Raw genomic sequence first — 23744 nt, forward strand, 5'->3', positions numbered from 1 at the left:
AGGAATACCTTATTCCAAGCCCTCTGATTCTTTAATGTAGAAGCTGCTAAATCTTGTGTTATCCTGACCGTGGCTCCACAATACTTGAATTGTTTCTGTCTGAGTGCTTGCAATATTTTCTCCTTGACCTGGGAGCTCTGGAATTTGGCTATAATATTCCTGGGAGTTTTCATTTTGGGATCTTTTTCAGGAAGTGATTGATGGATTCTTTCAATTTCTATTTTATCCTCTGGTTCTAGAATATCAGGGCAGTTTTCTTTAATAATTTCTTAAAAGATGATGTCTAGGCTCTTTTTTTAAAAATTATGGCTTTAAGGTAGTCAAATAATCTTTAAGGTTTCTCTCCTGGATATATTTTCCAGGTCAGTTGTTTTTCCAGTAACATATTTCACATTGTCTTCTATTTTTTTAAATTCTTTTTGTTTTGTTTTATTGTTTCTTGATTTCTCATAAAGTCATTAGCTTCCATTTGCTCAATTCTACTTTTTAAGGAATTGCCTCTTCAGTGAAATTGTGTGCCTCTTTTTCCATTTGGCCACTTCTGTTTTTTTAAGGCATTCTTTTCCTCATTGACTTTTTATACCTCTTTTACCATTTGGCCTAGTCTATTTTTTAAGGTGTTATTTTCTTCAGTACCTTTTTGTGTCTCCTTTACCAAGCTGTTGACTTGTTTCTCATGATTTTCTTGCATCATTCTCATTTCTTTTCCCAATTTTTCCTCTATCTCTCTTACTTGATTTTGAAAATCCTTATTGAGCTCTTCCTGAGACTAATTCATATTTTTCTTGGAGGTTTTGGATGTAGGAGCTTTGACTTAGTTATCTTCTTCTAAGTGAGTGTTTTGATCTTCCTTGTCACCATAGTAACTTTCTATGGCTAAAATTTTTTTTCTCTTTGCTCATTTCCCCAGCCAACTACTTGATTTTTAACTCGTTAAAGTAGGGCTCTGATTCCAGGGTGGAGGATGCACTGACTCAAGCTTCAGGAGTTTTGTGCAGCTGTCTTCAGAGATACTTCTAGGGACCTGTAAGTTTTCAGTTCTTCCAAGGTGGTATGATCCAAGGAGAGGTGTTTACTACTCTCCTGGTCTGTGCTGTGGTCTGTGAGTGACCACAAGCACTCTTTTTTTGCCCTGCAACAGTGAGGAGTCCCCACTACACTGTAGTCACAGGCTCTGTTGTGCTAGTGCTTCTCCTCACCCTGGGACTGCCACCCAGGACTGTGACCTGGATCCAAGAATGGGCAAAGCAACAGAGTCCTGCCTCAGTGCTAGCAAAGAGACCCCTGCAATCTCCTTCTTGTTCAGCCTCCTTACTATCTGAGGGCTGAGAGCTCTGTAAGCAGCTATGGCCACTGCTGATTCAGTGGCTCCTGAGGCCTGCTCCTGTTTTGCTGAGGCTGGGGCTGTGCTGGTGTATCCTGTGCTGAACTGTGCTCTACTCTCAACCGGGTGCCACAGACCTTTCCTGCTGACCTTCTAAGTTGCCTTGAGCTGAAAAATTGTTTCACTCCATTTTTTTGTGGGTTTTACTGATCTAGAATTTGTTTAGGGTCATTATTTAAAGGTATTTGGAGGGGCTTGGAGGAGAGCTCAGATGAGTCTCTGCCTTTACTCTGCCATCTCAGCTCTGCCTCCTCTATGCATCTTTTAAAAGTCTAACTTGGTTGGCGAGTTGCCTGTACATCTGTGTTTTCTTTCCTTCAGACAATTCACATGTTTTCCTCCTCCTTGGAATTACATCTCTTTGTGTCTTCAGAATTCCATTCCTTTTGTTTTTCTTTCTTACTTTTTTTTTTGAGACTGTGTTTTGAGGTCCTATCTCCTCCACGCTGGAAGTACAAAGGCCCCATCTCAATAATGAGCAGCCAGGGAGCTTCCACTTTCTCTGTTTTTCTGACCTGTGCGGTGCATCCCTGTTTAGGCAGCCTGGTGGCCCTCCACTCCCAGGGAGACAGTGTAGACAGACACACACTTGCCTTTAACCCTACTGTAACTCAGACCTCAAAATGAATCTCCAATCTCAGCCTCCCCAGTATGGAGTACTGAAAGCAAGCACCACCCCACCCTTCCATTCTAAAGGGCTTCCCACCTCCTGACTTTCCCTGGAGTATTTTGTCCTATTACTATGGATAACCAATAATTATGGGCAATCTCAGGTCAGTATTTCTAGCACCAAGAACTCAGATCCAGTGGCATAATGGACAGAGAGAATGAAGAAACTTGGGTTCTGATACTTCATAGCTCTCTGACTACGGGCAAGTCACTCAGCTTATCTGAGCTCCTGCTTCTTCACCCACCAAATGGAATAATAGATGCACCACATGTCACAGGGTGGTTATAAGAAAAGTGCCTGTAAATGTGTTATTATTATGGGCGTCAGGGTACTCTAAGGAAGAGTACTTTTCATACTTCTCCATTCTGTCTCTGAATTAGGACTGGAGTCTGGGCTATAACCAACAGCTGGTATTTATATAGAGCTTTGAGATGGACAAATTACTTTAAATATATTATCACATTTCATCCTCACAACAACTTGTTGAGTTGGATAGGGAGAATATTATGATCCCAAATCTATGTACATACATAACGTATTCTCTCTCTCTCTCTCTCTTTTCTCTCTCTGTATTCCTCTCTCCACATATATATGATCCATGCACACACACGTCTGCGCGCGCGCACACACACACACACACACACATACACGCACACACTTCTACTTCCAGTGCACCTTACAGCTTGGGTTCCACTGAGGCCAGGGTAGGGTAGTTTGCTTGCTATCTAGCAGATTTCTCTGAATTTAGAGCTGTGTAATGGGTTGGTTCCAGCTGTGTGGGTTCAGGGCCAGGAAACCCTGCATTCTACTGGCAAAGAGGGAGGGAGCAGAAAGAAGGGAGAGTTCAGTGGGAGGAGAGTCAGGGAAAGGGTGGGAGGGGAGGAGATTCTGAGGGAAGGCCAATGCTCATTTCCTCTTTTAGAAGTAGTGTTTACATGTCCTCTGGAGTGGACTTGCTGGAGGCAGTGGGACGGGTGTGTGCTGCTATTTTCTGAATCTCTGTGCTGCTTGGAGTCTACTCTTGGCATTCCCTGCCTGCCATGGGAGGACCATGGGTGCCCCAACCTGTCACCACCACCAGCTCTGTGCTGCTGTGGGTAGCATTATTGTGTCTAGGTGAGTCTAAGATTAATGGAGCAGAAAATGGGGGTACAAAGACAAAGGGCCAATTCTGGCTCAGGCATCATTTGGGGGCCTAACTTGGGAGGAAAGCATGAGTGGGGAAGATGGAAAGAAGGGGGAGAGTGGGAGTGTTAAGGGGCTAAACACAACCAATTCCTTAGAACCATGACAGAGGGGAGATGTTAAAGTTGCTGGACAGTCCCATGCCAACAATGCTTATTCTTGCGCCTTGCTCTAGGCAAAGTGAAAGTTGGCTCTTGTTTGGCTGTCCTCTCCTGACCAGGGACCCTGATAGTTTTTCTTTCTCCCTTGTATTGTGGCCTGTTCTTTGCAAACCTGACCGTCTCTGTAGTATAAATGGCTGATAACAACTCAGCGTTAGACAGACATCTCCAGGATGTTTCTATTTTAATAACCACAGTGGAATCAAATTGCTTCAGTCAAATTGCTTCAGTGGTTGAGGGTGTTTTTCCCTCTGCAGCTCAAATCATGAAACATTTGCTGTAGTTTGCTCCCTCTCCTGTGTCTAAAGCTGCCTTTCCTCTCTGAGGAAAAGGAAATGTTTATCTGGGGAACCAGAAAATAGGCAGAACCCAATTTCAGTTATTCAGGAACAGCAGATTGTCAGGCTTGAATAATTAAAATAATTGATTTTATTTCTTTCATATATATAGACATTATCTGAAATGGAGGGTGATGGTGAGGTGGATGGGTATATAGGCTATATCAAAAAATGTTAGTGTAATTTTAAGTTCTAAGCTGTGGCCCTAGATCAAAGATTTAGAGTTGGAAGAAACATTAGTGGCCACTTGGATGCCTCACCTTCTTCCCCCAATTTTTAGATGAAAAAAGAGAGACAGAGAGTGAGAGACAGAGAGAGAGAGAGACAGAGACAGAGACAGAGACAGAGACAGAGACAAAGAGAGAGACCCAAGGGCAAAGAAGGTAAATGATTTGCCCAAGGTTGCAAAGGTAGCAGAGCCATAATTTGAACTCAGGTCCTCTGACTATAAAGCCACATCATGCCTCTGATTTTAGTGCAAATTCCTCTTTTTTTTCCTTTTTTTGTGGGGGTAGTTATCTCCAAATCAAATTTTAAGTTTAGGTGAGATATACTAAGTGTAGATCTCCTACCCCAGCAACGCCAAAATGTGCTCTAAAGGCTCCAGGCTTGCCCAATGTGGGTCCACTCTCCCCAAATGTCATGCAGCTCATACTAGTATCTGGACAGATCCCTGGATGTTCCATAGTTTTATCAAGTCATAGATCTATCCAGTCACCTTTTGATTCAGCTCAGTGACCTGGGGACTCCAGGACCCCTGGACATTTTCAGTAATTAGAAAAGAACTTTAGACCCCAAAGGGACCCAAGATACCACCTAGTGTAGACCTCTTATTTTATAGATGAGACTCAGGCCTAGGGAGGACTCAATGTCTAGCCCAAGGTTGCACAGTTAGTAAATGGCAGAGTCAGTGTTCCATAAATACTTGGTAAATAAAGGGACTTTCTTTCTTGAGATCACACGGCCCTGTCTCCTGACTTTCAGAGCAGTTCCTCTGTCCAAGATACTTGGATATCCACAGTTCTTCCCATTTTCAATCCCTTGCTGGGGAGATGGGCTTCTCATAGCATCTTGCTCTCTTTCTGTCTACATGGGGGGAAAGTTTTGATTTTCCTGCACCTTCCCTCTGTACAATCTCTGAAAGACTGAATATCCCTGGCCTTGTTCCCCTCTTCAGGCAAGGATCCAATTCTACCTTTGCCCTAATAATAAGAGCTACCATTAAATGGCACTTTAAGGTTTCTAAAGGGCTTTACATATACTGTACAACCCTGTGATGTAGGTGCTATTATTGTCCCCATCTTATAGATGAGGAAACTGAGGCAGACAGTGTTAAGAGACTTGCCCAGGATCACACAGGTAATAAGTGTCTGAGATCTAGTTCTGAGCTCTGATCTTCCTGCCTAGGCTCTGTGCTCTATCCACTGCATCACCTGGTTAAATAGTGACTGCTCACAAATCCTAAGCCAGACATGCAGCCCCCATGGCCTGTCAGAGTTCTTTCTTTCTTTTTTTTTTTTTTTGGTTTGTTTTTGTGTTTTTTTATTTTTAGGCAATTGGGGTTAAGTGACTTGCCCAAGGTCACACAGCTAGTATTTGGTCGGAGGCCAGATTTGAACTCAGGTCTTCCCGACTTCAGGGCCGTTGTTCTATCCACTGCACCACCTAGCTGCCCGCGTGTCAGAGTTCTTAAGAAGCATAGCCAGTAATAGGGAAATAGGTTTTGCATGATTTCACATGTCTAAGTGATATCACATTTCCTGCCTTCTCAATGGACAGCAGAGAGGTGGAAAAGAGGGAGGGAATTTGGAATTCTGCCTTTAAAAAAAAAGAATGTTAAAAATAAATAACAAATTTTAAAAATTACAAACAAAAAAAGAAGAAAAAGCATAGCCAGATATAGCCAGTGCCCCAGAGACTCTCTTTTCTTTATCCTTCTCCCTGTTCATGAGCACTGTTAGGTTAAATCCTACTCTCAAGAAAGGGTTTAATTCAAGAAACTCATTCATGCTGAGGTAGAAAGATGTTTGCATTTTGAAAAGGAACAAAATATTAAGCCACAGGAAGGTCTCTAATGGTGGCATTTCAGATGTCACTGAGCAGGAAACAGATTGTTTTCCTATTTTGTTGAGGGGAGGGGACTTCTAGTACCCTTGCAATCACTCTGATTCCAGGCAGCTGTGAGGAAGCCTGGGGAAACACTGCACAACAGGCTTCTCTGGGTCCCTAGCCTGGCTCATGGGAGTTCCATGCTGTAGCTACCTGGCCCCTGGGTTCCCTGTCCTGGTCTAATCCCTGCTTTCTGGTCTCTTGCAGCTCCAGCCATCAGGAGTGATGGTAAGTTCTGTATTCAGTTCTGGCCTCTCTATTTTTCTTAACCACCCCTTCTGACCCCTTTCTGAACATCCGTATCAGTGCAGTATAGGACATATCAGTACACCCAGGACAGCACCTGCTATCCTGACTGGAGCCTTGAACCCACCTGATTAAGGGGAGAGTGAGACTCTAGGGCCAGTGAGGAAGCAGCTGTCACTGAGACAACTCTCTTCTCCCAGTACCTTCCACTCATGCTTTTCTACTGCTAGAGACTCAACCCTCTTCCTCAGGAGCTTGTTGTTTTTAGGTGGTTCAGTCATGTCTGACTCTACTCTAGTGTGTCCCTATTTTACAGACGGGAACCGAGTTAAGCGTTAAATGACTCACTGAAGGTCACACAGCTAGTAAGTGTCTGAGCCTGGATTTGAACTCAGATGTTCCTGATTCTAGGCCCACTGTTCTATCCAGTGTGCCACCTAGTTACCCAGGAAATTTGGTTTCACTTGAGAAGTCACAGAAGACATATACCCTCCAAAAAGGGCTAGTCTGCCCAGATCTGTCCCCATGTTTCTCTGTGTTTGAGTGGATTATTGTTCAGTCATCTGACTTTCTGTGACCCCATTTGAGGTTTTCTTGGCAAAGAGACTGGAGTGGTTTGTCATTTCCTTCTCCAGCTCATTTTATACATGAGGAAACTGAGGCAAACAGAGCTTGCCCAGGGTCACATAGGTAGTAAGTCTGTGAGGCCAGATTTGAACTCAAGTCTTCCTGACTTCATGCTTGGCACTGCATCTGCTGCCCCACCTAGCTGCCCTTCTGGGTTTGAGCAGTTCTTTGGTGTATATCCCCATTTCTTCTGCATCCCTGGGCATGTGTGTGTGTGTTTCACTACCTGCTCCATGGAAAGAAAGGCCTGCTATTTACTACTCATTTGTCCTCATTATTTAACTGCTCCACGCCTCAGTTTTCTCATCTGTAAAATGAGGAAGTTGGACTCACTCGATAATCTCTATAGTCCCTTTCCTCTCTAAATCTTATGATTGAGGATCAAATGAGAGAATGCGTGTAAAACGCTTAGCACAGTATTTGGCACACAGTAGGCTCTTAATAAATGCTTATTTCCCATTCCCACTCCACATGACATATCTGGGTTCTGTGTGTCTGTGGTTGCTCTGAGGTGGTCAACACAGTTGTTGAATCATGGATCAAGTGGGGTCATCTAGTGCAACTTCCTCATTTTGCAGGTGAGGAAACTGAGTCCAAAAAAGGTTAACTGAGTTGCCCAAGGTCATACAACTAGTAAGTGGCTAAAAGAGAATTTGAACCCAAGAGGCTTGGATCCAAAGCCAGCATTCTTTCTCCTGCCCCAAGTGATCTCTAAATATCTGTGTATGTGCTATGTGGGTCAAGCCAAATCAAGTCAACAGGTATTTATTAGGTGTCTGTGATGTCTCAGGAACCAATGATTGTTGGGGATACAAAGAAAGGCAAAAACAATTCCTTTTCTTGAGGAGCTCACAGTTTGTGGGTGCTGTTGTCTACACCTTGTTGAGTATGTGTATTGTACATTGTACATGTGTCTGTGTGTCTATTATGCCTAGATCTTGGGTCTGTGTACGAATGCCAGCTGAGTGGGTTGGAGGAGGAAGTATTGGGGGCAGAGATTCAGATCCTTTGATGAGGTTAGTAGCTAGTAGGGGCTGGGGTGCCTGACTTTGGAATGGAGGCAAATGTGACCCTTTTCTCTTCCTGCAGCAAGAGTATTTCCTCAGTAAATGGATCCCTCTCCTTCCTACAGAACAATCTAACCCCAGAGATTTTCTGGGTTTCCCCTAGATTTTGGAGATTGAAGTTGCAGATCATTCATTATTATTTTCCCTGACATGGGTTCTCTTTGAGAAGAAGATGATGGTTCTTGGGATTTTGTGGTTGTTTGTTATGTTTGTTTGTTGTTGTTGTTTTTTTACCAATCAGATGGGACCTAGATGATCCTTAGGGAGCTGCCCATCCTTCTGGAAAAGGCCCAATGGCCTCATGACTCAGTGTGGCATCCATGTGTGAGAAAACTGCCACCAGCAGTTGACCAGCTCTGACTTTTTGTCTACTCCACAGCCCTCTAAACACGCACTGTGTGGACTCCATTCTATTCTCTGTGCCTGTCACTGGTGTGCACCCTCAGATATGGGATTTGATGCCTCCTTGGAGCCTCCTTTTCTTTATTCCCCTCTCCTCTCTACCCTCATCAGGTCCCCCAAGGGCAATACTGACCCTGGAACCCCCATGGTTCAATGTGCTCCGAGGGGACAATGTGACTTTGAATTGTGAAGGGTTCCAGACCCCTGGACATGATTCCACCGATTGGCTCCACAATGGGTCAACTGTCCACATCCACCAGGATTCCTATACCATCCCAGCTGTCAACATCGAGGACAGTGGGGAATACCAGTGCAGGACAGAACACACTGCTCTCAGCAACTCTGTGAAACTACAGGTCTCTAGTGGTAAGTGAAGGAGGAGCCTGGGGTAAGGTGGAAGGAAGGGGAAGAGTTGAAATCTGCTTACAGTACAGCCTGGAAAGGGACATATCCTGTTTATTGGCAGAGCTAATGTCAAGGGGGATGGGTGGGAGAGTTCCTGAGAAAGCAACTTATTTTAACTCTCCTTTTCAATATTGACCTTACTGAGGTATGAGTTTAGCTTGTCTTGTTCTAAGTTTCTCTCATTGACTCTATTTTGTCTACTCCTTTCTGCCAGGAAATTTCCACAACTCCCTTCTGAGTGGCCAGGAGACTAGGGACCTACATTTAATCACTCAACAAATATTTATTAAAGGCTTACTATGTACTAAGCACTGGAAATAGAAGTATGGAGAATGAAACAATTCCTGGTCACAAAGAGCTTACATTCTAATGGGGGAGATAACAAGTACATGTAATATGTATGTGTACATATATACACATATTATTTATATAATATATGTCTACAACACACATATAAAATTTACAAGTATGAACATAGACAAAGTATTTTGGAAGGAAGGCTACTAGCAGATAGGAGGATTGCAGAAGATATTGCCTGAGCTGCATCTTATAGGAAGAGAGGGTCTTTATGAGGGAGAAGTAAGGAAGGTCTGCATTCCACACATAAAGGGTGGGGGTGGGGCATAGAGATGAACAGTAGAAAAGCCTGGAGTTAGGAGTTGAAGGTAGCCTGAGAAGAACAGAGGGAAGGCCACTTTAGCTGGGTGGTCAAATCCAAGGGAGGGGATAGTCATGTGCGGTGAGGCTGGCTAGGTTGCAAAGACCTTTCAAAGATAACAAAGGAATTTGCACTTTTTCCTAGAGGCAATGGGAGACACTGGAGTTGGTCCAGCAGTAGAGTCCCATAGTCAGTTCACTGTGTTATACTAGCATCCCCTGCAGTCTGAGGGTTATGGCTCCAGATTACAAATGACCTCATGTTCTCTAAAATGTTTTAGGCCCCTTCCTAGTTCTTTAATTCCTCCCAAGTTACCTCCATGTTTGTCTTATCTGCACATTCTCCCCATTTCTTGGGTTCTCATATGTGGTGAATGGGTATTCAAGGAGGACTAGTACCTCTAGCATGAGGGTTTGCTAAGCCTATCTCTGGGCTGTTCATCTACCTCTGGTGTCCACCTGGCAATTAACTCTCCCCTTTGGTTCCAATAAGCTGTAGCTTGTGCAGTGGTCACCCATCTTGGCAGATAGGTTAAATAAGGTTGAGGGTAACCAACCAGCCATGAACCCATTGACGAGTTAGTGAGGTGTCTACCCCATGGATGTGAAGATTCCTGCCAGTGGAATGGGCCAATAAGAACATCTTTTTCCAATGGCCATGAAGGTGACTGAAGCAGGCACTGTGGAGTGCTTAGAGCTTGGTCATACACTGAAGATGCCAGGGTCATCCACTTCATCCTAGGCCATTGCAGTCATCCTAACTTTCGTCTTGCCACTGGACTTTGATGACCCTGGAAGAGAGAGTGAGGCTGATGACTTTGTGCAACTCTACCTCTCTTAAATCCAATACACCCTTGAGTCAAACATCAAGGACAAACAACAAAACCATATGTGGGCACATTCTAGCAAGTGGCATTCTGCATGTCCTCATGCCAGGTTCAGTAACTGCAATCACTGTTCAGAGTCAGGGTCTGCTTTTCTTTGTCTTTAGAGATGGCAGGAAGTCTTAGAGGGCCCAAGGCTCTAGGACAAGTTGAAGTGTCCCGAGCCAATGGCCTTTGTGTTTGTCTTTCAGATTGGCTGCTACTCCAAGTAGAGAGATTAGAATTCATGGAAGGTGACTCTATGACCCTGAGGTGCCACAGTTGGAGAAGCAAACCACTGCACAAAGTCACATACTACCACAACGACCAAGCCTTAAAGTATGAACTTCAGAGTTTTAACTATATTGTTCCTCAAGTGAACTATACTCACAGTGGATCTTACTACTGTACAGGGTTTATGGGACATATTTCCCATCTATCTGCAACTGTGGTTATCACTGTCCAAGGTAAGGAGACTTGGCCAAGGCATTTGAGGGGAAAAGATAGACATCTAGGCCCAAGATTATGTGGTTCTTATGGAGGGGACAAGAAATGCTAGAAAGAAATAATGGGAATAATTGACATTTTGATAGCATTTTCAGGTTTATGAAACATTTTTCATACATGTTTCATTTGCGCTCCACAAAAAATAAAACCAACCCAGAAGCTTTATTATTATTACTATTACTATTATTTTAGAGGTATCAAATTGAGGCTTAGAGAGATGAAACCTCCATGATAACACAGTAGCAGAACCTGAATTCAGGTCTTCCTCATTCCAAGCCCACCACTCTATACACTATTCCATACCACCCCTCACAGTACTTCCAGTTGAGGCAAAGAGCCATGGAGAGTTACGGCAGTTGCTAATCACCACCATGTGATGATCAAGTCAGATGAGCTGGGGTTCTAGAAGTCCTTGCTAAAGGTCCAATTTCCCTATGCTCAACTCTTTTGGAGACCACAGTTACCAAGTGATAAACTTTAAGAAGATAAATTTTCAATGACTCTTGAACTGAACCAAGAATATCAATGGAACCCCTAAGGGGAGAAGATCATCCAGATACATAGCTTACAAAGTACTCCTAGAACCCCACAACCCATCCTCTATAATCTTCTAGGCCATCTCCTTCAGGATAGTTCTATATCCAGGTAGGGACTATGTAAGCCTGTGCAAATGGCCTCTCCTTGGAAGAGAGGCCTGAGGAGTGTTCTTTTCTTCTGGTTTTTGGGGCTCCTCTACCAGGTTATGAGTGAAGGCCTCTGTCAGTATAGAGAAGGAGCATGGATCAAGTCAATATAAAATATACAAGCATTTATTAAGTATCAGGTCCCATATTATGTTAAGCTTTCATATAAAGAAAGAAAAAATAGTCTGTAACTTTAAGGAGCTTATAATCTAATGGGTGAGGTAACATCCAAGCAACTCTGTATAATTCAGATATATAGAGGATTAATTGGAGCTCATCTTGGAGGGAAGGTAGTAGAATTAAGGGGGACTGGGAAAGGCTTTTTGCAGGAGGTGGGATTGTAACTGAGACTTAAAAGAAGCCAGGAAAGCCAAGAGGCTGAGACTAGGAGGGTGCTTGGCTGCTGAAGATAAGGGAGGAGAAAAAGGGAAGTTGGGGCAAGGCTGATTTAGCACTAGTGGAGAGGAAGGAAAGGGTAGAGGTAGGGAAGGAAAAGTACTGTGTATCTTGAGATCTCTTTCTCCCAAGATCAGGAGGAAAGCCAAGCACTGCGAATGTGGTTATAATAACACTGGTCCTGGTGGTTGTGATTGCTATAATTGCTGCTGCTGCCCTGTATTACTACAAGCGACACAAAAAACCAGGTATGTGGTTCCCTTTGGTTTCTTACGTAATGGGCTCTCTTTTTGGCCAAGATCCCAGTCCTTTCCTTCCCCAGACCCTGGATCAGTATCATTTTTTTCTTGGCCTAGAGAATCCTTAGCCATACACATACCTATAACTGTGATATTCTTTAATACATCACTGGAGTTCTTTTACTCCACAGATGCTGAAGTCAGGAGCTTGGGGACAGTGCTTTGTAAATCTAATAATAAAAAATACCATAGTTTATCACATGAAAAAACCTAACTTGCTGGAGAAACACATATATGATAAGAGAAATAGTAAGAAACAGAAAGGGATAAAGATAGTCACTAAGAGACACTAAAATCTAGACTGAGTGACCTCTGAGACATACCCCCTAGCTATTCCACTTAGCTATCTGCCTTCTTGCTTCTTTGGACAATCCTCTTCATTTACTAATGACCACTTCCTTTTCCTTGGGCTGGAATTATCCCAACTGGATTCTTCAATGGTGCTCTTAGTTAGGGACAGGCTATGTATGGGGTGGTGGAAATGGGAAAGCAATGCTTGAAATTTCATAGGATCACAGATTTAGAGCAGGAAGGGATCTTCTAGGTCATCTCACAAAGTCTCTGGACTTTACAGATGAGGGAATGGGGGCCTAGAAAGTTAAGAAGCTTGTCTGGGATCACACAAATAGAAAGGGGCAGATAGTCCTTCTGTTGAGGTTCAGGGGTTTAGGGGTGCTGGGACCCCAAAATCACAACACATGGGTCCTGCCTGAAAGAATTCGACCCAAGCCTTCTTTCAGCCAAAGACAAGGTTTATTAGAACATCCGCCATATTTGGCAGACTCTTAAGGAGTCTGAACATTAGTGAGCTATTGACTAGTTTATAAGAATCTGAGCACCTTAATGGAGACAAGATGTCTCCATTATATACAGAAAAACTATGGGAGGGATCTAGCAGTGGCCAAGCAGTCCCAAGCTGGAACTGTGAGGTAATAGAATGCCAGGAACCTGGACCACCTGGCCAAGGGACAATGGAGCCCAGCTGGGATTAAGGGTGGGAAGTGGCTGGGGGGACACGGGGAGGTAAGACAATGGAGGGCTAGGCTAGGTTAAGGGTAACAGAGAACTGGAAAATTGGGTGTAGCCACAATGAAAGGCCAGTTGATGGGATTATAGCCTCAGGCAAACTCCAGAGATTTGGCCATGTGGAAATGTCCAGGGTTTTTTCTTTTTGGGGTCTAGATCCCATCCTTATCACTCCAATTTCTAATCTGGCCTTTTCAACACATTTGGCTGCCTTTCTCTGTCTCCCCATGCTTCCAACCAGATTTCCCTGAATAGTCCGAGTGCTGGATGGAGGGGCTTCAGTGATTTGGAGCCAAACTCTCAGGGAAGGTGGGAGCCTTAGTCTCTCCTGGAAGTGGGATGGGGGAGGGGTGGGAGATGGTAGTGGCTCAGCCACTGCTGGTTCTTAGACACGGTAATCGCTCCACATGAGATGAGCATTGGTGCCTCCCACCCTGATCCACCACCTCTCCTGGCCTAAGATCTGGAGTACAGAAATCCCAAGGTCTTTGTACTTGTTTACTTCCCGCTGTCTCAGAAAATATGGCAGCTTTAAGAGGGTGTCTGTTTCTCCTTTAATTAAACCCTTTCCCCTGTCCTTGGGCCTAAGGTTCATGACTCTGTCCCATTGTCCCACTTTCTATATGACCTGCCTTAGCTCTCCCAGATAGCCCTAAATACAGGGAAGGAGAGAATCTCATAGAGGAACCAAGTGAGTACAGCCGGCTCTTTCACTGGTTGTCCCATTGTATGGTGGGACATAGATACACCTTGCTCAAATTGGAACTGCAAGGTAGACCGGAGGCTGAAGAACAGGACACTTGTGGGAGCTCAACAGAGCTTCAAGGAGGGCAGAGGCTCAGCTCTCTTTGTCAGCCGTGTAGCATAGCCAGGACAACATTGGAGATGGGGAAAAGTGGAGATATTACATGGCAAAGCCTATACAATCAGGAGTTCAGGACAGTGCTTCTCAGAAAGGGGAGTAAGGGGTATCTAGGGCTAATATGGGAATCTCAGGAATACTGTGAGGTCAGTAGTGAGGGGAAGGGAGATAATAATATAATTTAATCCTCACAGTAACCCTGTGAGTTAAGTAATATAAACATTATTATCCCCATGTTACAGATGAAGTAATTGAAATTCAAAAGGATCCTATGATTTGCCCAAGATCATAAAATCATAGGATCATAGATTTTGAGATGGAAATGGTCTCAGAGATCATTTAATCCAACATCCTTATTTTACAGATGAGGAAACTGAGGCCCATAGAACTTAAGTGACTTGCTCAAAGGCACACAGATGGCAGAGCTCTGCTTTGACTCCAAATTGAGCCTTCATTCCACTGCACTATATGCAGATTCTAAGTGGTGGAAGCAGGATTCAAATGCAGATCTTCTGAGTTCAAATCCAGTTTCTTTAGAAGATGAAGATGTTCAGCTAAGAAGGGTGAAGAGTCAGGGCTCTGGAGTGGAGGTGTGCTGCAGGCTCAGCAGCAGCTGTGGGGCTAGGAGGTAGGCTGGCTCAGAGAAGGAATCTGGCCACCTCGCTCTTGGCCTACAGAAATGGGCTGAGGATGGTGCAAAGTTGGATTTTTTTTCTTAATTGTAGAAGATTGGGTTGTACTCTTTAGCTTCTGTCTTATCTATACAAATAACAGCAGCAACAACAGTATTTTTAGCACTTTGCAATCCTTTAATGTAGCAATGTTTGGGCCTGACAACTTTTCTTTTCATTCACAGCCCATACTCCTGATGAGATCGGAAGGATTGAGGTAAGTGAGGTGCCCTAACTTTCTCCCCATACACTCCACCCCATCCTGTTCTCACCTTTCTTTAGTGGATTCTATTAAGTTTCTTTCCTGTTCCATCTCTTCTGCTCTACATATCCCACCTCCCCAATTCTTCCTCATCTCTCTGTTTTCTCTAGGTGGAGAATTCGATGTCTTATTCACTTCTAAAGCACACAGATAATCCTGAGGAAGAAGCATCAGGACGCTCAACTTATAAGAATCCCCAATAGTCATAACCACCTCTATCCCTCCCACAGTGGCCCTAACCTGCTTGTTCCCACAAGCACCAGATTAAGGCACCTGGTGGACCTAAGGCTGGAGACCAGCTGCTTCCTGAGCCAACTTTGCCATTCCAGGAAAATGGATTTGAAAGTCTCTTTTGCAGTTGTCTGCATGAATCCTAAACTGCTTTTAAACACTTGAAGGCAATTGACTGTCAGTGTTTACACTGCCTCTCTGTGCTGCCAATATCTACCCAATCCAAATGACTTCATATCCTGAATCACTCTTGCACAATACTTTGGACAATCCAAAATGTCCAAGTCCCTTTAAAGGAACTGCTCTGCTCCCTCCTGAAATTTCTCCCTCCCTAGGGCAGGCTTTAATTGTAAAGTCAGTTTTCTCTTTCCATAGGTGTTGGGGTGGGGTCAGGAGGTGGCTGAGTATGGCTTTCCTTAGAGAAGGATGATGTACAAGAGATGAAATAGGATGTCTCTGTACCCTGAATCTCCTTGTCCCACCCCTAAAGAGTCCTCACTATTTTGTGTTGAAATGGCGGGTCCTGGGGCAGAAGACAGTGGGCCTCAGCCACCTGTTTTGTCACAGCCTGCTTTTGAAAAGTCTGGTGCTTTATGGAAACCTCTCTGGTTTTTACATTAGTCCTCTCTAGCTGTGCTCTCCCTTGAAGTACCAGATAGACAATAATTTAGGAAGCTTGAAGAGGAAGAAATGCCCATGAACTACCAACTCAGATTCAACAATGCCATAAGAACCTCACTGCCAGTGTAGAGTCCTTGGTGCTAAAGGTTTTGGGGCTCAATGTGAATCTAGCCTGTAGTGAGCAAGAGGCCGATAAGGCATGCAAGGGATTAGGAAAGAGGGATCTGGGAAAGGGGTCAGAGAATGTCACTTGTAATCACTCCTTTCTAGGCAGGCATTGTTTCCCTGAGAGGTGGGCATCTCAGTGTTGCTGTTCTGGTTGGGGCCTAATCTCTTGGCCCAGGGTAGGTGGAGTGGGTTGGGGCAGGGGCATCAAAGGCATCTTGGGATGAGAAGTGGCATGGTGCTGTCCAAGGAATGCTGGAGCTGAAGGAAGAGAGCCTGAGTTTGATCAGTGCCTCCTCTACTTACTAGGAATATGACATTGGGTAAGTCAGCTCAACTTGCTGGGCCTCAAGTTTCCCACCTGTCAAAAGAGAGGATTTTATTAGATAATCTCAATTCAATTCAACAATGCTCATTAAGCATTTGCTGTGTATCTCTGGCACTTACTGTCTATCAGGATCCTATTATCTATGGCTTCCTAACACACTGATACCCTTCTTCCCCTTTCCCACTCATTTCTCCAATCTCCCCACGGAGTAAGGTTAAGGATATACATTCTGTATCGTCAGAATGTATGTTTAATTAATAAAAGTGATTTTAATTAAGCCTTCTTGAGCTCATGTTCTAATTTTTTTTAGTGTCTTTTTAGTCAAGGTAGGAAATCATACTGTCATACCTTGGGCAAGTCACTTAGCTGACATTTATAAAGTGCCTTAAGGTTTGTAAAATGTTTTGCATATATGGTCTCACTTGATCACGAGAATAATTATTTTTATTCTCATTTTACAGATGGGAAAACTAAGGTAGAGATTGCTGACATTATTTGCCCCTGCTTATGATAAGCTAATAAGGGTCAGAGGCAAGATTCCAACCTAAGCCTCTCCTGACACCAAATCCACTTCTTTTTCCATCAATTTCCAATGCTGCCACTCAGGGCTTTGGTTTACTCTTCTGTAAAATGAGGGGTGTTGGACTATACAATCACTAACATTTCTTCCAGTTCTCACATTCCATGATCCTACATATAATAAAGCATTGTTATTATCTCATAATCCAGTCCAAGGCTCTTCTCTATTAGGTCGTTCGATCACAGAGAGTACTGAGGGCCTCCTGGTGGGCAAGGGACTTCTGTCTTCAAGATCAGAAAGGAGGTAGGCCTCATGACACAATGGGATATAGAGCAAGGCTTCTTAATTTGGGGGTCTGTGATCTTGAATAGGGAAAAAAATTACATCTTATTTTCACTAACCTCCAACTGAAATGTAGCCAGTCCTTTAGGGTCCACTGTCTTCACCAGACTGCTGAAGGGGTCCACCACATGCAAAGGGGTAAAGAACTCCTTAGAACAGAGAAGGGGCAGAGGGAAAACAACTGATTTTCTGCACTGACCTGCTTTTCATTTTTCTACTCAATGGAGAGTATCCAGAAGGATAAGATTTGGAGTTGGCTCAAGCTGTGCCTTGATTTTTGGGTAAAATGAACTGCAATGAGAAAAGAAAAGGAGCACATGCAGGACTGAATCCTTGGGTTTCTATTTCTCACATGCTCAACCCTTCAGGATTGCCTGGGACAGAGGGGTAGAGGGGTTGTTTCTTCCGTCCTCTTCCTCACCTTTCACACTGTCATCATCCCTATCACTCCTCTGTGTAGAGAGCCACACTTGAGATGAAGTTTAAATGACTGTCGTCTATGCTGCTGCCTACAGGGAGCAGGGGACAATGCTGCTGGTGGAATGGAGAGCCATCTAGCTGAATGAAATTTAAGGAAAGTGGAAAGGTGCATAGCACCGACTTCTCCACCTAGGACATGAAAATATGTATCTGACCACAACACTGATCTGAGTAGTCTTGGGTATTATATGAAAATAATCTTGTTTTGCTCAGTATCTGGGACTTCCTTATCTGACCCTACATTATATCTCTGTCCCTCATACTCTGCAATTTGCCAAATTTGGGATCATGAAATGTCTAAGTGTAGTTAAAGTAAGATTAGGGATTCCAAGGTGCAGTAAAAGGAAGGGTTGAGCACCATCACAAGACAGAGCCAGCATAAGGGCAGAGTCAGCAGTGAGGAAGTAAAGCAAGTCAGCTTTATTGAGGGGAAATACTTATTCATAATTAGAGGGTCAGTCAGGAAGAATAGAAATAGGTCAGATTTCATTGGTGTTCCAGATGGAAGGGAGGGGGAAGGGTGCCAAGAAGAAGAAAGTCCGGTGGGTTTTGATAGGGTTCTTATCTGGGTAATGCAGGACAAAGAATTAGGTAAAGAGAAGGGGAGCCTGAACTTGGAGACTGGTCAAGGTTCAAGCTCCAGGGGAGTGACTCTGAGGAACTGACTTCTGGTTGACATTCAAATTCCCTTGGGAAAAGTAAGTTTTAGCCATTACTGCAGGTTTTATTTTGATTGTGGTTTAGTGGGGGCATGGAGGCTATTGGGGTCCTTATATAAGGCTTGGGTTTGAATCTCCACTTTGCTACTTACTAACCTGTATGACCTTGGGCCAATCATTGAACTTCTTTAGACCTCAATTCCATGGAGTAGGGTTGGACTAAATGGTCTCTAAGGTCCTGTCTAGTTCTATGAAGCACACTTCTGATCTGGACATTGTCTCCTGTTGCCGGGCTCCAGCTCCCCAGCTTAGTGATCTCTAGCTCTATATAACCAGCTCAGTGCTTCTGGCCCCTCCCCTAGTTGGGACCTTTCATCTCTGGCTTTTCCAAGTTCCCAGTTTGAGAAGTCCTAACAGACACTATGAAGGACCCATTAGTTCTGGTTAATGTCAGGCATGATAGGAGTGGAGCCTGTTTTATGTAAACTGGACCAGTTTCCCTTTAAGATGTGGAGATTTTTATTGGTCTAGCTTCCTTGTTTGCTGAGATATAAAAGTTTCAGCCTCTGGGGAGTCAGTGCTGGAGGTTTTAAGGGAATTCTCACTGCCCTGTAGGAGCACATTTCTGATATAGGTGACTGTTTCGGAGGCAAAGAGCAGTGCTTTATCCAAATTGTAGCCTTTTTGATATTCTCCTAAGTGAAGTTGTTTCTAATTGCATTTTACAGTCCACAAGTGTCTCATTGCATTATAATCCTAAACCAGCATCACTAGACTGGCCTGAGCCAACCCTGGCTCAGGATGGCAGTTCCCATCTCCATCCCTCACCAGAGCAAGGCCAAATGGAGCATCACTAGTAGAAATTCACAAGGCAAGGGTGATAAAGGGCATTCAAAGTCTAAGGAGTAGCATGAATCCACTTTGATAAGTGAGTCATATTCCCCCTACTAATTCTATTCAATAAATATTTAGTAAGCATCTACTATGTGCAAGGCTAACTGGGAATACCAATATGAAATATGAAACAGAACCTACCCCAAAGGAGCTTACAACTTAACAGTGGCAGATATGTACTCAAATACCCATGGGGAAGGGAGGGGATAGCATTTATGTAGCACCTACTACATGCAAGGTACTATGCTAAGCCAAGACAATTCTTTACAAATACTATCTCATTTGAGCCTCACAACCCTGTGAGGTAGGTTCTGTTATTATTCCCGTTTTATAGTTGAAGAAACTGAAGCAAACAGAGGTTATGTGACTTGCTCAAAGTCACACAGCTAGTAAGTGTCTGAGGTAATATTTGAAGTCAGGGCTTTATGATTTCAGGTTCAGTGTTCTATCCATTATACCACTTGGCTGCCTCTATGATACAAGGCACATATCAGAGAAGTACAAAGGAGATATTCAGCAGTGTGCTATAAGAGTTCAAAGAAGGAAGAAGTCCCTTCTACCTGTAGTAGAGTGTAAGGAATCTTGGAAATCATCATGGAGGAGGTGTCACCAGAATTGGGCCTTGAAGGAAGATAAATTTCAATAGGTGGAGATAGTGGGAGGAGTGGAGTAGGGAATAATTCCATTTTATCTATGCAGGAAATGAGAGAAAAGTTGTGAAGGTAGGATATGGTAAAATGGAAATGGAGGCCACTGAAGAGTCCAATTTGACTTGAAGATATAGTGTGTTAAGGGAAGCAGAATGAAAAAGCCTATAAAGTTAGGTTGGAAGGAGATTGTGGAGGGTGTTAAATACAAGACAAAGATTTTATACTTTCTTCTGTAGATAAGAGAAGGCAACAAAGACAAAAGAGAAAAATGTTTCTGGGGAGAGGCAGGAGATTGAATGGTGCATTGGTTAGCTGTATGAAGGATAGATTGGATTTATGGGAGATGGAAGAGAGATCAGAGACAGGAAGAACAGTTAGGAGTGATGAGGCCCTAAACTAGATGGGGTCGAAGTGGGTATAGAAAAGAGATGGCAGATTGGGTTTGCAGTCCTACTCCTTAGTGGATGGCATAAAGCCATTGGCTGCTTAAAAGAAGGGGGCTATATAAGATGCAAAAAGGGTCTTGAAAGGGGAGGTTTTGTTGGAGAGGAGTAGGTCTCCAAAAACAAACTTCAAAGAAGAGTAGTCATGTGCTTCATATGTAGAGAAAACATTGTAGAGTGGAAATCACGCTGGGCTTGAGGTCAAAACACCTGGATTTGAGTTCCAGCTCTGCCATTTGCCAGGTATATAAACATGACCAAGTCATTTATCTTCCATGACCCTCCATTTACTTATCTATAAAATGGGGGTGTCTATTCTCCCTACCTCACTCTCTTGTTATGAAGATAAAATAGTGATAATTTACATTACCTGGTGTTTTTTGGTTTATAAGTCACGAAATAATAAGAGCTGACATTTATATATAGCTTTACGGTTTACAAAGTCCTTTGTATACCTAATTTCATTTGATCTTCTATAATGCTGTGAGGTAGATTATTTGCTACTTTGATGGATTTGTGATTTCAGTTCTGAAAATTAGCAACCACTGCAGGACACTAGGTGCTAGGGGACTGGGGCACTGGGTGCTCTCTCTCTCTCTCTCTCTCTCTCTCTCTCTCTCTCTCTCTCTCTCCCTCTCCCCCTCTCTCCCTCTCTCCACTAAGGTACCCATCTGCTCATCCAAGCAGCACAGACAAATTTCAGTTGTAGTGAGGAGTCTGGCTTCTAATAAGATAAGTTAGACTCTTTTTCTCACACCCTTCAACTCATTACACCCTCCTCCCTCCACATGCCCTAGGGAAAAGTGTTTAAACTTGGGTTTTGGTTCATATCTAGAGTCTGTCTCAAGTGGTAAGCAGAAAGGTACTGCATATGGAAAGGTATATAATGTAAATCAAGCATGGGACAGGTATCTATTTCCACCACACAAAGCAGGACTTAACATAAAAGATATCTCTCAAGTGTGCATTAAAAACAAAACAAAACAACCCCCCGAAAAAATCCTTAAAACAGGATACGGTGACTAAAATGTCTGAACATGAAGCAATTTTCAGGACTTCTGGCTAGGCATTTTTACATTTTACCTCACTTTGCTCTGTTCCCTTCAAGTTAGAAATCTTCTGGCAAGTCACGCCAGGGATTGGGTCAACCTAGCACTTGGCCATTGTCTCCAAAAGCATAAACCCACCTTGAAACTAGCCAACTCTGCTGATGGATCTAGTATTTCCATCCTTTCAAAATCATGAGGTTGTCTCTGAGAATGGACACATTCATCTCAGGATCAATGTTTTCTCACCTATGATCAGACAGAGAAACACAGAGCAGAAAATGCCACCAGAGGCCCAGACTCAGACTCATCTAGCTGAATCTTTCATATACTTTGCTAGTATTAAGAGAAGTCACAGCTAAAGATAAGTTACTCCCTTTAAAAAGTTCACTGAGTCATCAACTCATTCTACTCAGTGGGTAATCAGGTGATTGCGGCTTTGTTACCCACAATATTCAACCAAGTGCGAAGCTAACATATATGGTTGACTGGATTCAAGAAGGGCAGCTTTGCACATGCCCTATTTTGTACACAATGATAAAGGTACTCCCTCTGACAGTTTATAGAATGACCCACCCACACCCTCTCATTCTCTGTGACTTGTGCACGTCCTCCCAACAAGTCCTGCTCAGGAGGTTTACTCAAGAGCCTTCGTCTAGATTTCTTGACGTTGCATGGATGTCAATGGAGCACAGGCTGTCCATTGGTTGTTCCTCCCTTTTGATATGTAATCAGTGAGACAGGTACATGGTGCAAGTATTTTCTCAATTTTATAGCTGAGGAAATTCAAGCCTGAGGTCATGCAACTATTAACTGTTAGAACTATTAAACTCTGTCTTGGATTCTCTTTCCACTACACAATGCCCCCTCTACTATATGCTGAAGTATTTTGTGCATTGAAATGTGTCATGCAAGTATAAAGTTTTCTTATTATCTACTTAACAATTTTGTCTGGGGCAGGCCTGGGTTGTTCTTTCTCTTCTGGGGCCATGGAGTCGCTTGTGCCCCACCTGCTACAAGGTTCATTGCCTCAAAGTCTCCTTTTGCTACACTCTCCCCACCATAACTAAATTCAGCTCCTCCCAGACTAGATGGGACCAACCTCATGACGACATGTCACTTAACTTAAACAGTGGAAATTTTCTTTTTTTTAACATTTATTTTTAGATTCACAAATGTTCAAGCTTCAAAGAAAGTAATAGAGCTGATGCTTATGATGGGTGCAGTTTGAACAGAGCAGAGTAATTACATACTGTGGTCCCATACCAACTCCAGATAAGTGAGAGAGTGTCCAGAGTAAAGCAACTAGAATGGTGGAAGGCCTTGAGTCCATGCTATATGAGAATTAGGTGAAAGAACTGGAGACATTTAGCTTGAAGAGAAGCCTTGGAGGGGAAGGAGGTGTCTTGAAGTCTATTTTCAAGCATCTGAAGGACTTTAAAGAGGGACTAAATTTGTACTATTTAGCCCCAGAGCATAGACAGAGCAAGGAGCAATTTAGGCATGATGTCAGGAAAAAAAACAAACTTTCTAACAATTAAAACTATACAAAAGTGGAATGGGTTGTCTTGAGGGGCTGTAAGTTTCCCTTCACTGGGGGCTTCAAGCAAAGGCCTGAGGACCAATTGTCAGGTAAGTTATAGTGAGAATCCCTTTGGAGTATGGATTGGACAAGTTGGCTACTGAGGTCCTTGCCAGTTCTCAAGTGCTGTGATTCTGTGACTCTAACTAATTTCTGTGCAATACAGTACTCACCTCAGAATTTCAGACTTCTGTAGGCATTAACTGCCCTCTGCTTCAGGGCAAAATAGACCTTTCCCTGTCTCCACCAGAGAGCATCTCTATCATTCTTCATTAACTCCCAATGCTAAGTGTAGACTTCTGGGAGCATTGACCAGAGTATAAGGAAAGAAAAATAGGCCACTGAGAGACCTCTAATGGAAAGAATAATGGAGATAGTGAGGCAGCTCAGAGGTGAAAAGAGATGCTATTACTGTCCTATCTCCCTTGTCCTGAATCCTCCTTCTTGGGTTTCTCAAGCCATCTGATTCCTCCTATCTCCAGTTTCTTCAGGATCAATGGATGTTTCTGGCCAGAGCCTGGGTCCTAAGTCCTCTGGATGCAGACTCTTTCAGTGCTTCTGTCAGGGAAGAGGGCTTTGTCTATCATGAACTCAGGTTTTTTCATACACAACAAAGCTCATGGCACAAATAAAACTGGTAGATTTTGTCGGTAAACTCTTTCAGATCAGTGGGGTTGATCAGGATGGACTTGGAATTAGTTTCTCCATTGAGCCATTCTGCTTGGGAATTTTGTCACCGGTGGGTAACAAATAGGGCTGGGACTAGAACACCTGGGGCTTTGGTCTCGCTCTGCCAGTGGTATCCTGTGTATACCCTTGTACAAATCACTTCTCTTGGCCTTAGTTTCTCCATCTGTAAAATGGAGCAACTCTTGTACTACTCCTCTTTCTCCCAGGGTTGGGGTTATCAGTTGGATAATCACAGCTGTGAATGGGCTCCTTGCAAAGGGGGTAGGGGAGGGA

General features: G+C 43.5%; 1 protein-coding gene across 2 annotated transcripts; it reads left to right on the top strand.

The window, feature by feature from the left end:
- The first annotated feature begins 2970 nt into the window (after nucleotides 1–2970).
- LOC114047681 (low affinity immunoglobulin gamma Fc region receptor II-like) lies at nucleotides 2971–16889 on the top strand. Of its 2 annotated transcripts, XM_027868590.1 has the most exons (7): nucleotides 2971–3170; nucleotides 6055–6075; nucleotides 8301–8555; nucleotides 10327–10581; nucleotides 11838–11948; nucleotides 14744–14775; nucleotides 14931–16889. In XM_027868590.1, exons 1-7 carry the CDS (start codon nucleotides 3095–3097, stop codon nucleotides 15021–15023), a joined length of 843 nt encoding a protein of 280 aa, XP_027724391.1. In that variant the 5' UTR covers nucleotides 2971–3094; the 3' UTR covers nucleotides 15024–16889. The 2 variants fall into 2 exon arrangements, with proteins under 2 accessions (XP_027724391.1, XP_027724392.1); XM_027868591.1 differs by lacking the exon at nucleotides 6055–6075.
- Nucleotides 16890–23744: the final 6855 nt, after the last annotated feature.

The sequence above is a fragment of the Vombatus ursinus genome, unplaced genomic scaffold (assembly GCF_900497805.2).
Source record: "Vombatus ursinus unplaced genomic scaffold, bare-nosed wombat genome assembly UNPS02014789.1, whole genome shotgun sequence".
Classification (NCBI taxonomy): domain Eukaryota; kingdom Metazoa; phylum Chordata; class Mammalia; order Diprotodontia; family Vombatidae; genus Vombatus; species Vombatus ursinus.